This window comes from Meles meles, chromosome 18 (assembly GCF_922984935.1).
Source record: "Meles meles chromosome 18, mMelMel3.1 paternal haplotype, whole genome shotgun sequence".
Lineage (NCBI taxonomy): Eukaryota > Metazoa > Chordata > Mammalia > Carnivora > Mustelidae > Meles > Meles meles.
Window position 1 is genome coordinate 59,700,500 of NC_060083.1, and position 14,611 is coordinate 59,715,110.

Here is a 14,611-nt window from a genome sequence, read left to right on the forward strand (position 1 = left end):
TCCTTACCTACTGACAAGCCCTTAAAACAGGCAGAGTGACTGTCCTCTAGGGACTCAACTACCCCCACCTTAAAGCTTTGCTCAGGGCAAAGGACAATCCGAGCCTGACCCACCCCTTACCCCCAGCCAGGATCCTGTAAGTCTACTTTAACAATTTCTTTGGAAACTTTATCTCTAAACCTCCAAGATAGTGTCGACAATCGTTCCCAAGCAGATGGCCAACGGATAGACATCTGAAGGGTCTCAGGAAAGGTTTTATTAATGAATAACCTTTTCCCCAGACAACAGCTACCTCTCAAGGTCTTAGCAACCTTCTTCCAAAATTCCTTAGAGACTTACGCCATCCCTAACCCCCTTCCCAACTTACAAGTATACAATAGACCACCCCTCACATCCCCGGGGCAGCAGCTCTTCCTGCCCACGGGTCCTGTCCCCGTGCTTTAGAAAACCACCATTTTGCACCAAAGACGGCTCAAGAATTCTTTCTTGGTCATCGGCTCTGGACCGCGCCCCACTGACCTCACCTCTGTTCTAGAACTTCATCAGTGCCCCCCCCCCCCCCCCCCCCGCCCTGAGAAACACAAAAGCTGGTCTTTCCCTTTTCTCTTCTTTTCTTTTTCCTTTTCTCTTAAGATTTTGTTTATTTATTTGGGGGAGAGCGGGAGAGAGAGTATGAGTCAGGAGCAGAAGGAGAGTGAGAAGCAGGCTCCCCACCGAGCAGGGACCCTGCCGACTCGGGGCTCTGTCCCAAGACCCCGGGAACATGACCTCAGCTGAAGGCAGACACTTCACCGACTGAGCCCCCCAGGCGCCCCCCAAAAGGTCTTGGGAGGAGCTTTGCTCCCTCAGGGTCCACGACCCAAGGGGATGTAGAAGTGAGTGCATAGTCTGGATCCCCCCGCCCCTCCCGAGCTCGGAACACCTGGGCCCCCACCATCGGCCCAGATGTCGGGTCAGGAATGAGAAACCAAATATTAGGTGTGAGGACACGCTCTCTCTCTGAAGCTCTGGGGGGCCTTCCCGCTTCCCCCCACAGTCTCAGATCCCAGGTCCCGCCTCGACTTCATTAACCTCCCCCATTATCAGCTGCTCCTTGTATAGGGCCTTCTGGACCCCAGAGGGCCATCTGGACAATTCTTGGAGCAGGGCCTGGCCAGACCAGCAGGGCCCTGCAAGTGTCTGGCTTAAAGGAGGAGGAGCGGGGGGAGGGGGGGGTCCCTGCTTGCTCCCTTGCTCTTTCCTCCTCTTATGGACGTAGCTGGCTAAGTGGAGGCCCCCAAATTCTCACCCACCTGCATTACTGAAGAAAGGGCCTTTGTTAAAGATCTCGAGACGAGATCGTCTTGGGTTTAGGCTGACACACAGAAGGCCGTGTGGCCACAAATTGAGGGACACCCAGAGCCACCAGAACTGAGTGAGTCTGTAAGCGTTGACAGAGTAGACCCAACCTACTGGCCACCCACGGAATGGATAAAACACCATGGTGTTTTATCTACCGTCTGTTTTTTAAATAGAGATTTTATTAACTTTTTCCACGTGGTTCAGATTATGGGAGGACACCTTCAGAAGTAGGTATGGGGGCTCACATCTTTCCTTTTTGCCTCAGGATACGTCCTTTCAAGCGAGGGAGGAAGGTGGACCCACAGGGTAAGGGAAGGGGGAAAGGAAGGAGGCTCAAAGCACGGTCCAGGGCCTCCCCGGGGAGGGCCCGGGCCAGTGGCCAGCAGGGGGCGCTGTGGGGCTGCGCGGCCGAGAAGGAGCGGCAGCCTGGGTACCCCCCACTTTCCAGACACCCCATCACTCACAGCCTGAGCAAGCCAGGGGGAGCTGGCCCAGTTGGTTAGCTCTTTGGCGACAAGGCTATTCCTGAGTGTAGAGCACAAAAGCCCACCCCTTGCTCCCCGACCCTGGAGCCAGCCCCCTGGGGACACCTGGGCCCTGCCCAGCAGTGGAGGCGTGGGCTTGTCCCTCCCCCACCCCACCCCTACCCAGCAGCATCTCTAGCCCAGGTCTGGGGGGAGTCGCTAATGACCCATGTCCTTTGCCTAGGGGGTGGGGAGCAGAGATAAACTCTCAAGGGCCATGTTCCAGAATGATTCCAGTTTTGCCAGTCAAGAGGCTCCTTCCCTACTTGAGTCCACTGAAGTGAAGGGGGGGGGTGTCTCTCTTCCCAGAGGCTCTCCCCACCCTGCCCACGGATGCCCCCTTTCCTCTCACAGCCTTCTGGCTCCCGCTCAGCCTGTGCTCACCAGGGGCCATCAGGCCCAGGATGGGAGCTCCCACCCCCTCCCTGCCCGCCTCCATGTCCCTGTCCTTTGCCCTGCTTCCTGCGATCTTCCTCCTTCATTCACTGCCTTCCTCTTCCCATCTCTGCTCCTCAAGACTGGTCTTGGCCGCCCACCCTCTCCCCTCCCTCCACTTGCTGCTTCCGACGGCCTGATGGTCAAGTCACCTGTCCAGAGCATGCCCATGTCCCCGGTACTGTGGCTGGCTTCCAAACTCCTCCTCCTCCTCCAGGTACCTGCCTGGTTCACTCCTATTTTATTTTATTTTAATTATGTCTTACTCCTATTTTAAATTAGAGGTGACTATGCAGCTCAGAAAGGCTAAGTAACTTGCCCAAAGTCACACAGCATTAGGAGGCAGTCTGTCTCCAGAGTCCAGCTCTCTGTCCCGCAGCACCGCCTCCCTGGAAAGGCCTTGCCTGTCCTCTCCGCTCTGCACTCATGCCTCGTTCACACGGCTCCCTCTTGGCCCCATGCGCTGGTCTTGCTTTCTATGAGCGGTGTTCATTCATTCTTTGGATTTCTTTTCCAGCACCTCGGCTGTGCCAGGCCCCGGAGACGAAGGTGTGCGCTGCATTCGAGGAGTTCATGGTCTGAGAGACAAGACTCGTCCTGCGCGTCAGCTGAATCTTCCTAGGCAGCCGGGAGCCCTCCCAAGCGCAGAGGCTGCTTCCTGCTTCTCCTGCAACCCACCCGGGGGCTAGAGACCTTCTGGTCCCTCCTTAGGGAGCTGTTGCTCTGGCTGTTGCCTCCATCGTGCGTGGGGGTGGGGCAGGCTGGCCTGAGGCCGTGGGGTGTGAGATCCAGGGCTTGGGAAGGGGGTCTGGGAGCTGAGAGCTCAGGGAAGGTGCTAGAAGTTTTAGGTGGTATACGCAAACAGACTTCCTTTCTCAAACATCCTCTGCCAGACACTTCCGGGAACTCCCCACCCTCCTCCCCGAGTGGGATGGCCAGTGCTCATGTCTAGCAGAGGGGGGTAGGGGGCTGGTGGGCAATCCTTGACTCTCTCCCATTTTCCTGAACACCTCTCCCGGATTCCTCCCGGACTCATCCTATGCTCCCCAGGGATGAGATTTCCAGGACAAAAGACTGAAAGCCCCTCGACTTTAAACGGCACAAAGGCCCTTCCCGGGGCCCTCCACAGCCCTGCTTCTGGTCTCCAGCCCGGGCTTCCCAGGTCAGGCGTCTGCTCCACTTGTAAGCCCCAGCTCCAAGGAGCCACCGCCGGCCGTGGCTGAGGCACAGGTGAGGGGCCCTTGGGTGGTTCTCAAGAAGGCCTGGGCCCTGAGCTAAGGGGGGAGGCAGAGGCGAGTGGCAGCTGGCAGGGAGAGACAGAGCGAGTGGCACAGGCGCGGGAAGAGCGAGTCTGTTTAATGACACGGCGGGTCTGGCTACAAACATCAGAGACTACGAAAGGACAGGCAGTTACACGCATGGCTGCACGAGGATGGGACAGGAGGGGTCACAGGCACAGAAGCCACAGTAGCCAGACATCCTTGAGGATGGCACACGTGACCAAGGGGCACACATGGGGGGCGGGGTCCCCAGCGACTCTGACCCAGATGGGTGGACAGGACCCGACCGCTAGCCAGCAGCCCGGGGTCAGGGACGGAAGGCCCTGGGCCTTCGGCCCACAGAGCTCCAGGATGGGAGGGAGGCATCTGGCCTGTCATCGCTGACAGCCGCGTGGAGCCCCACTCCCGCTGGGCTCCTAGCAGCAAAGGCAGATGGGGCTGGCATTCAGGGTTTCTGTACCAGGGCCCCTCCCCCAGTGCGGTCCTCCTGTCCCACACGGCTGGCCCCTCTGTCTGCCCTTGCCCAGGCTGCAGCAAGTCAGGGAGTCTCATCCTTTTGGCGGGGAGAGGTGGGAAAGGCCAGATCCTTTTTACCTGGAAGTGGAAAGCAGGAATGTGCAGAGCTGCTCAGAGAATGGGCTGGACTCTGCGGGCAAGCTGGGTCCACCCTCCCCACCTGCCCTGCCCACCCAGACCCTTGGGCCCCCCGCCACCCTGGCCACAGCCGTAGATTCTCTCTGTGCTGAGGTGGGAGCCCCATCTCAGCCAGAACATTCTGTCCTCTGCCCAGAAGCATGACCAGGACCCCTCCCTGCCCCACACGCAGATGGGCACAACCAAGGCTTCCCGTGTGCCTCTGGGCCCCGTAGATACACAGTATAGATATGTATGTATATATATATATTTTTATATATATAGATCGTATATAGAATATATCTGTAAGGTTGATGAGTGTGCGTGATGCTCTAGATAGGTGATGGGGGGCCTGCATGCTGGTTGGGCAGAGAGAAATGGGGCTGGCTTACTCCTGGAGAGACTCGCACCTGCCCCGGACTCCTGCCAGCTGCCCAGCTAGGTCTCTGCCAGAGAGTACAAAAGCTAAGCAGAGTGGGCCCCGCTCTTGAAGGAGGAAGCGTCCCCACCCCCACAGGCCCCTGAGCTGGGGTCGGCAGACAGGCAGCCAGCGCCACCTGCCGGCCGCTCCGGTGGTGACTGTGGCCACAGCAGAGGCTGCCTCTTTCTGGGAAGACGAGTCAGGGTTTCCTCCAGCTTCCTTGGCACCCAGAAATGGAGGGTCAAGGAGGGTCTTCAGAACTCGGCCTTCTGCTCAAGGTGCTGTCTGGGAGGGGGGAGGAGAGAGGGGGTCCTACGGCCCCGAAGAGGGCAGCGTGGCCGGCGGGCTGTGGACGAGATAGGAGATGGAGTTAAGAGGTTACAAGGGGCACGGAGTGGGGCCGGGGAGCGTGGGGGTCAGGGGATGATGGCAAGGCGGGACGCGACCTGCCCGGAGACACAGCCAGCTGCAGCCCAAAGCAGCCCACCAGACCCAAGTTCCGGCCCCCTCTGGCCAGGAACTCGCTGCGTGACCTCAGACAAATCAAGGGGCCCACCTGAACCCTAGGTTTTTCTCTTCAACCTGTGAATAACGTCTGTTTTACCTGCCTCTATGGGAACAGAGTTTCCCGTGGGCAACGGAGTTTGCCTTTCACACACGGCAAAGAACCCTTCAAAGGTCAGCTCTTTTTCTACTAATTCTGAGACCCGTCGCCTCTCTGGCTGGTTTGTCTGTGTGCCCTTCTTGTGACCCACAGGCATTCTCTGCACACCAGCCTCTTTGCACTCACCACCGTGCCCCCCAGCCTCCCCACTCCCCAACCCACAAGAAAAATGCACATAAACCCTTAAGCAGCGCAGTTCAGCAGTTCAATAAACAGTCACATCTGGCCTGCGACTGCTTCCCTGATAAGAGAAGCTGGATGGAGGCCTTCTAGAACTCTGTTCTGAAACTCCCTCCCACCATCTGAACCTATTTGGACCTTGGCAGGAGTTTGGGTCTGTAGGCCCTGGGCCCAGGGAGACACACCTTCTTGGGGCCCACACCCGCGCCCTCAGGAGACCAGAGTGGGGATTGAGTGTGTAAAGGGACGAGGGGACAATCCCCAGGACTTCATGGCTGGGGGCAGGTGGGGGGAACCCAAATTCGAGGTGCCCAGGCCCGGATGGATGCAGGGTTCAGCCAGGCCCCGCTGTAGCCCTCCACTCACTCCACGAGGAGCAGAAATGGGCAGACTGAGGTTCTGGTGGTTGCTTAATGTTTGGGATTTGGTGAGATGGAAGTCCCAGGGGTCCAGCTGGGGCAAGACAGGGGAGGGGACAGGGCTTCGTGTCGGGAAACGCTGTCCATGTGTTTCTGATTCACTGGGACTCGTGCTGGCCAGCTCTCTCTCCTTCTCCCTCTCCAGTCCCTCTAGGCCCCTGTAAAAAAGCCCTTTTCTCTAGAAGCAGGAAGTCTTGTCTCCTGGCTGTAAACAAACTCATCTCTGGCAGCCAGAGCTGAGCCGGCCTGGGGAGAGGCGCGGGAGGGCAAGCCCCTTCCCCCCACTGACCCTCCCTGGCCCCTCTGTCTGCTTCCGCCAGCCCTCCGGGCTCTGCCAGCACCTTCTCCGGCTGGTAAAGATCTTCGGCCTGCTTCCCGTCCACCCGGGCATCTGGGGCCGGCCAGGACCCAGCTGTGTACATCTGGAGTCCCTGCCTGGCTGCAGCCAGAAGTTCCCGAGGTTTCTGCTCTCCTGGGGTGGTGCCGCGGTGGGGGAAGGGAGCCGGAGCAAGCTGGAGCCGGTGTGGTCAGCAGCAGGAAGGCCTGGAGGCCGGGCCTCGCAAGGTCGCCCTCGGGGGACCTCCTCCAGAGCTGGGCCCCGAGGCCTTGGGAGCAGGAGGCCCCGGCAGGCTCCGGCAGGCTCCGTGGGCCAGCTTGGAGCCCAGGGAGGAGACGCGCCTTTTCCATGGGAAACTGCTGGGAATGTTTCTCTACAACGCGTGTCCTGAGCCGCTGGCTGACCCCTGCTTCCCATTCCCGCCTACGCTCCTCTCCCTCCTTCCTACTCCAGCTCTGCCTCCGCCCCTCCATTGAGCTCCCAGAGCCGCCTGCCCCTTGGGGGCCCAGGCAGGCCGGAGTGTTCCCAGCCACCATGTCTGGGGGCCCGCCCTCCCCTCGTGCTCAGAGTCAGCTGGAGTCCCTGAGGCCGGCCACCCTCCTCGAGCCCATCTCCCCGGCCCTCACCCCAACCCCGGGAACCTGGCCTCCAGGGTCAGCTGAGAAGTAGACCCTGCTGATGGTGTGTGTGGTCGTGGTACCCACACAGGCCCCTCGTGGGCCCGGGCACGTGTGTCCGTGTGCACACATCCTCGTGACTCTCCTGGCTCCGGCCCTACTGAGGCAGAGGCAGGACGGAGCACTGGCCAGCACGAGATGAGGAACGGCCCCCTGTGATTGGTACCCAGGGAGGAAATGGCCGGACTTAGCCTGGCCGGCCTCCGGGCCCGATGAGCTAGCCTTCCCGGCAGGAAACCTTTTAGAGCCTCTCTGCCCTGGGTGGCCTCGGCCTTGAGGGCTCTGAGTGCTCTCTTGTCCTAGAGAAGGAAAATTTGTTCAGGGCTCACTGCGGCCCGTAGGAGGGGCCTGGCCCTTGCCCATCGTGCCTGCTTGTCAACGTGTCAGACCCCGGACCCAGGCTCCCGGAAATGTTCCTGTGCCCCAGGAGAGATGGGAGATGAGGGGACGGGGGGAGACACGGCAGGGAAGCCACCCAGCCCACCCTCACCCCTCCTCACGTGGTGGCGTTGGGGACCTGCTGTACCCAGCCCACTTCCTTGTAGGCAGCGGTCACATGACTGTAGATGAGGCCACGCAGCTTGGCCCAGGCTCTCTGCGTCTCTGCTGGGAAGTCATTGGCAAATTCCTCGGCGATCACCTCCAGAATCACCCCAGAGAGGATCTGGGAGCAAAGAGAGGAGGGAAAAGTAAACGCCTGGGTGCCCTGTGTCATCCCCGGAAGCCCCAGGATGCCAGCACCCCTCCACCCAGAGTCTGGCCAAGGGGATCATTGATGACATGACAGCCCGGCGGCTTGGGGGACCAGGCACCACGGAGACCAGATCCCGCGCCCCTCCCCGTCACCGCCACGCTGGGGGAGGAGGCTGGGCTGTCTGGTGGTCATCGCTGTTGTCCCAGGGAGAGGGGTGGGTGGTGGACTGACCACGCCCACCCAGCCACGTACCTTGAAGTACACGGGCTCCACCTTGTGCTTGAGGGCGTGGGCTTTGCCCACAAGGGCGAGCACAGACGATACCTTCTCGGGGTCGTGTAGGTTTTCCACCACAGTGTTGAGGGCCCCCATGACCCGGCAGGCGTGTTTCCGCAGCTGGGGGCTCCGCTCCATCTCCAGGGGCTCGGTCATGTGCTTGAACTGGCTGAAGTATTGCTTGGCCGACGGGAAGTTCACAAAGAACCTGGTGGGGAGGGCTTGCTGAAGCAGGGGCGGCCACGGCCCCACCCCGAGATGGCCAGGATGATGGGGTTGCGGGGTAGGAGGGGCAGGACCCCTTAGCTGTTTTCACCACCGTGGGTAGCTGTCCCTCACACGCAGACCCTCTCTCTGGCCGAGCTGCCTTACAGGCAGCCGCCCCCCGGCCCAGGTCCTGCCCATTTCCGGCTTGTAGACTGTCAGCTGTGTCTCCCAGGCCTCTGCCTTTCTCGCTCTGGCCTCATTTCCAAATCCTACACACCCTTGAAGGCCTGCTGTAGTCCCAGCAGAGAGGGTAAGAGCTCTAGCTCTGGAATCTCAGGCCTTTGTCACCTTGGGCAAGGGACTTTCCTTCTCTGAGGCTCAGTGTCCTCCTCCATGCAATGGGCATCGTTGTTCCCAGCCTGCTGTGGGGATGAACTGAGACACGGGGGGTGGGGTCCTCCGCACAGTGGGAACACGGGGTGCTCAGCAAATGCCAGCCTTCATCACGGTCAGGTTAGAGCTCTCTTTGCAAACAAAGTAAAGCCCAAATGACCTAGCTCAGGTCACCCAGCGCAAGAGGGAAGAAATGCAACTCAGTCCTCCTGCCAGCTCTCTGTTCCCTCCTCGTGTCATGCTCCCCTCCTCAGCCCGTAGGGCACGTATTGACTGGCTGACTTAATTGGAACTACAGACTGGTCTTACCCTCCTATTACTTCACATCTCCACATCTTGCTTCTCCAAGAAGTCTGTGCCCATCCCGGGGCAGACCCCAGGTCTTTTTAGCTCTCCTTCCCCTCTCCAGCTTACCTGAGATTGTCTAATTTCCCCCCAGATATTACTTTCATTATGTCACTCTCATGCTCAAAAACATTCGGTGGCTCCCTATTGCCTACTGGCCAAAGTAAACATCCTTAACCTGGGATTCCAGGCATCCTACAAACTGTCCCAACTCAGCCACCTTCTTCCAGTCCAGTCCATTCACTGCTGGTAAAACACCCCTTGGGCCGGCCAGCCTTTCTTTCCACACCGTGGGTGGGATGTCTTCCTCACTCTCTCAGGTTGAACTTGCCTCCCCAGGAGACTGCTTTCCCCTTCAGGCCATGAGGGGTTCCCCTGCCACCTTTTACCGCTGCTTCCCTTTCTGCCTTGGTGGACTGGGTCCTGCCACCCAAGGGCAGGGCGTGGTCCTCACACATGCTCTAACCCAGTATCTCCGCCCCAGGGCCCTGTGGTCTGCAGGACGACGGTGCCGAGGATGACCTTTGCATTCCCTCTCCCAGACAGAGCTGGCTGTTGGGGTTGGTACACGCAGAGAGACTGGATCCGAACTCCAGGACGTGTCCGGAATGTCTCAGGACACAACCTGTTTTGTCAGGTGGTGTCACAGCTCGGAAGTGTCCCCCTTTGTGATCAGAGAAAGCTGATAATGCACCAAATCAGCCCTTCGGCCAGAGAGCTGGAACAGCTGTAGAAAGAGCATCTGGCCGGGGCCACCCCTCCGGGCAACAGCTGCAGCTGGCAGGGAGGGAGTGACCGAGACATGGTCCATGTGGAGACCAAGGGCGACCTTGGGCAAACCACTTCACAACCCCCTGTCTGCTCAAGTGTGAGAGCAGTTCCTCCCTCTCGATAGTTCACAGATACGATGGTGAAGACAAATGAGGCAATGAGTCTGAAAATACATTGGATTTTTCTGGAGAGGCACTGTATGAAGGACAAATGTGAAAAACCCAATCTGGACTCAGATGAGTATCTTGGGCTTTGGGCATTTCACATTGCCGTAAAAATAATGATCGCTGTTCGTCCGGTGCGTCGCCGTGTGGGAAACATCTCCACCGGCTCCTTCGTTTAATTGGCACAACCAAGCAGGCATCGTCTCTGTTCTACGGATGAGGAGACTTACTGAGCCTTACTAGATTGTCTCATTAATCCTGCAAGAGCCTCCTGAGGCCGGCACTGGTTTTATCCCCATGTTCTGTTTTAGGAATTGATGGCCAAGGTTGCCCAGCGAAGCGGGGTCGGGAAGGAGAGACTCTACTTGCCCCATCCTGCCTCGTAGGGACGGGGAGATGGGGGGCCGGGGACCCAGGGAGTGTCCGGCCCCAACACGCCGTGGCCAGGTGATGGTCCTGAGGAGTGACAGTCCCAGGGAGCCCCACGGCTATGCCGGGGGGAGTCCAGGCGCCCTGTGCTCTGCTCCTTCATCCTGGACCTCTGTCTCTGGCCCCTCCAGGGACACTCTCCACCCTCCCGGTCCAGGCCTGTGCTGCCTGCCGGGGAGAAGCCTCAGCAGCCAGCCTTGGGGGGTTTCTCCACTCCCAGAGGCATCTGGGCTTCCAGCAGAGCCTGAAATAGGCTCGTCTGAGTGTGAGGGGGGGCGGCGGCAGAGTTACAACCCAGAGGAGAGAGGCTTCCCGGAGCAGGGGTGTTCCCTCTCGGTTGGAGCGCACGTGTGGGGTCTGGTTCAGACTGGAAGACGGCTTCTCCACCATCGCCTGCTGCCTGGCCACCCTCCTGGGGTAGAGCTGGGGCGGGGGGTGCAGCTGGTCTTAGCCCCGTGGGAGGGAGGACCCGAAGAGCAATGGGCCAGGGGACTAGTGTTTTGGGCTCTCACTGGGGTCTGTGCTTGTGGGTGTGTGTGAAGTTGGGGAGGGGGGTGTGACAGGACTGAGGAGGGCAGGACCTGGGGAGGGTCCTTTGGGACACCCGAGAAGCTTATCGATCTTTTCCTTTGCCCCTTTTTAGCCCCCCGCCCCCCGCAACAACCTGGCGGCTCGGGGGACAGGGAGCAGGAAGAGACCCAGGAGGGGTAGGCTGGTGGGGTTTGCATCTGGCAGGGAGGAGCTGAGCCAGTTTCTGTCAACACCTGTCAACCCAGAGGTGGTCAGGTGGAGTGTGGCCTGGGCTGACCGGCAGGCCAGACCTAATCGCTATCTCAGGCCTTCTCGGGTTAACTGTGGCCCTCTCACTGAGCACCGAGCACATGGGGAAATGGCCCCTGCCACCCGCCCCAGCCCAGCCTCCCTGAGAGTCAGGGATGGGGAACTGCAGGGGCACAGAGAAAGATCTTGTTGAGATGTCAGACCCCAGAAACAGCCCTGGCCGTCTGTTCTGTTCCTTCCTCTGTACCCCCCATTCCCGGGGAGGCTGGACGGTACCCCAGGAGCTGGATCTTGGACACATCCCCTCCACGTCCTCCCTGGCAAATGGCAGGGTGTTGGTGTTGGGACAGCAGATCTCCAAGGCCCTAAGGACATCACCTCCTTTCCTCTTGGTGACCCATGGTTGCGCCCTGGGGGTACATCCTGAGGCCTGGTGGTCTCGTGTGTGCTGACACACAGGGCTGAGAGCCGCCCTCCGGGGCTGCAGGCCAGCGCATCTGGGACTCCACTACCGTGAGCTCGTGTGGGTGGTCCCACTGCAGGTCTGTGTCTCAGAATGTCTGATGGCTTCGGGATCTAAAACTCTCTCTTAACCTCCCCACCATTGGCACCCCCCGCCCCCCCCCCCCATGTTTCTGGGTCTCGGGGCTGCCCAGGAGTCCTCCTCCTCCTCAAGAGTACTTCTTGCTCTTTTTCCTCCAAAATCTGTTTCCAAGTTGGAATCAGGGGATATGGATACGGAGCTGGGCTGGTCCTCGGTTTGGAGGGAGGCAGAAGGGAGAGAGAATCGGGGAGACAGAGAAGCCAGAGCCAGGGGCCAGGACTGGGAGACAGGCATGCATTTCACCTCTCCCTTCCACAAGCAAGGGCTCACCCCATCTCCAAAGAATAGGGCTGCCCTACTCTGTCCGCAATCTGGCTGCTTCCCTCTGTGGCTGACAGCGGGTTGAGGGTGAGTGTGTGGGTCTGGGGCCCCAGGGACCCGCATGTGTGGGAAGAGAGCGTCATTATGTGCTGTAGTCAGTTTCTAGCTTGTGGGGGTTGGGGACATTAACTCTAGAGCAAAGGTATGTGTCCACGAGCGTTTGGTGTGCAAATAAGTTACTTTGGGGGGTTGTGGTACCTGAGGAACCCCTGAGCCCAAGACACACGGCCTTTCCTCTTTAAGGGGTGATTCCAGGGTGGAACCCTGACTCCTGCCCCTTCTGCCTTTCCCTCCTCGGCTCAGCAGGCGTTGTACCCTAGGGACCTTCGTTTCTCCACTCACCGGTGCCTCACCTGGGAGCTCCCTGCCCGTCCACTCCCCAGGGGCAGGAAGGGGCCAGCTGGGAAAGCCGGACCCTAGTGGCCTGCTCCTTCTGACCTCTATTCTCTGGCCCTTTGCTTCGTCCTCCCGAGAGGCATTGAACACAGAAAGGGGCTGGGCTGGATGGGGGTCTGCTCCTCTTGCTCCCCCTTCTTGGTGGAGCCTCAGTTTTCCCGCCTCTAAAATGGGGAGTCCCCAGTTGAAGCACACAAATTGAAATGTGTGCGGGCACAGCTGGGCTGGGTGGTTGGGGAGGCTGGTGAGGCAGGCATGCCTGGTCGAGCCAGGAGTTCTGAGGCCCGGGAGAGGAGGGGGTCCAGGGTGCCCTCCTTCTGCGTCTGGCTCTTTAGTTCCTAGCCCCCCGCCCAGAGCCAGGACCGGCTGCTCAGACACCGCTTCGCCCATCCCAAGGCGCCCCACACTGCCTGCACCGGGGCAGGCCCGGCCCCAATTTCAGCTAGAGAGGTGGCGCCGGAGCTCGGACCCGGGCCGAACCCGCCCCTGCCCGGAGCCGCTGCCGCCCTCCCTCCCCCGGCTCGGCCGGGCCGGAGTGACACCTACCTCACCAGGATGGCCACCCCCACGTCCTCGCAGTTGGCATAGAGCCGGGCCCACGTAGCCTGCACCGCCTTCCTCTCCGCCTCGGACAGCTCCTCGCTCCGCTCCCTGCGCTCAATCTCCATCTCGCCCGGCACTTTCTCCATGAGCAGCTCCAAGCCCAGCCCGGCTTCGCTCGGAGGCAGCGGGGCGCGGGGCGCCGGGCGCGGGGAGCCGGGGCCGGCTGCGTGCGCGGCGGGCGGGCGGGCTGGCGAGCGAGGGGTAGAGCGCGCCGGAGGGAGGGAGCGTGTCTGTCTCTGCTCGCCGGGTGTGTGTGTGTGTGTGTGTGTGTGTGAGTGAGTGTGTGTGCAGGGTATATGTGCGGGGGGCGGGGGACCGCGAGCGGGGGGCGGGGATGTGGTCTGCTGGAAAAATGTGAAAAAAAATAAAGCCGCTCCAAACCCCAAACCGCGCGTCGGTGAGCCAATTCCGGCAAGGTGAAGGCTGGGCGGGGTGGGGGAGACGCGGCTCGCGCCCGCCAAGCCACCGCGGACCTTGACCGCCGGGCGGGGCGGGGGCGTAGGTGGACTGGGGCGGTGGGACTGCAGGGGAGCCTCCGGGGGAGGGGGCGGTCACGCGGCGCTGGGCTGCGCGGGCCGTACAGGAGTGCGCCCGGGCGGGCGCGGGTCGGGGGGCACCGTGTCCCGGCTCACGCCGCGGGCGGTGTCGGGCTGTGTGCGTGTGTGCTCCCTTCACGCGGCGGGGAACGGACTCAAAGTCAAACACTCCCAGGCGTTTGTGGCGTGGCCGTCGCCCGAGGGGGCGGACGCAGACCCTCCGGCGGCGCGGGGGTCCCAGCTGAGCTCACGTTCCCTCCCGGCTTCTCCCAAGCCAGCCACTGGGGGCCGCGGCGCCACTCCCGGAGCCCCGGACCCCAGGCTCCGGAGGGTTTGAGACTGGGGTCGCCTCCCTGCTCCAATTGCGTGTTGGAATCCCCTGCTGCCGGGATGGGGGACAGCTGTCGAACTTCAGCGCCGAGGCCTGCGCCCCCTTTCCTTCCCGCCAGCACCACCCCCCCATCCCCGCCGCGGTATGTGCCCAGGGCGTCGGAAGAAAGGCCCCTGGGTGGCTTATTAATGACCCAGGCAGGCAAAAAACAGGCGCCACCCCGAAATCCCAGCCCTGGTGGAGGAAAGTCCACAGGAGAGGTAGCCGGGCCGGCAGGGAGGTACTGTGGGGAAGGTGTCAAGAAATCTTGGGGAGGCCCAGGCCCTGGAGACAGCTTAGGTGCCAAAGCTGCGTCTAGGCGCTGATTCCGCGGATGGAGGAGACGAATTCTCATCCCCGTGGTCCTGCTCTGGGAGGTGGGAGCGCCACAGGACCCGAAGGGGCGTCTGGGCCACGGAGCCAGCGCGTCCCCACCCTGCAAATAAGCTGATCCGAGCCAGGTCCCACCTCTGACTCCCAACCCCAACAGGAGGCCAGGGCCCAGTTCTCCCTAACACTCCCTGGTGACCCCGCCCTTCTCAAGACTTTGCGTCCCACTCCAAGTACTAGAAGAGGTTGGCTCTCCTCTTGAGCGCTTGTTTAGGTACGTTAAAATCATATTTCCAAGTAGAGAGCCCTGGTGGAGCCCCAGCTCTGGCCCTCCCTGATGCTCAGGGTTCATGTACCTCTGGGGAATCCTGGGCAGGGGCTCCCTTGACGCTGCCTCCGTCTCATTTGAGGGAAGGAGAATCTAGTGCCTTCTTCTGCGGGTTTTGGAAAGGGTTGGAAGAGGATGGATGCTCAGAACCAT

General features: G+C 60.7%; 1 protein-coding gene across 1 annotated transcript; it reads right to left on the minus strand.

Annotated features, from left to right (window-relative positions):
• Positions 1 to 2,535: 2,535 nt before the first annotated feature.
• On the minus strand, positions 2,536 to 13,147 carry CYGB (cytoglobin). Its single transcript, XM_045986652.1, has 4 exons — positions 12,838 to 13,147; positions 7,858 to 8,089; positions 7,412 to 7,575; positions 2,536 to 4,980 (listed from the first exon to the last, which is right to left on the minus strand). Exons 1-4 carry the CDS (start codon positions 12,978 to 12,980, stop codon positions 4,947 to 4,949), a joined length of 573 nt encoding a protein of 190 aa, XP_045842608.1. The 5' UTR covers positions 12,981 to 13,147; the 3' UTR covers positions 2,536 to 4,946.
• Positions 13,148 to 14,611: the final 1,464 nt, after the last annotated feature.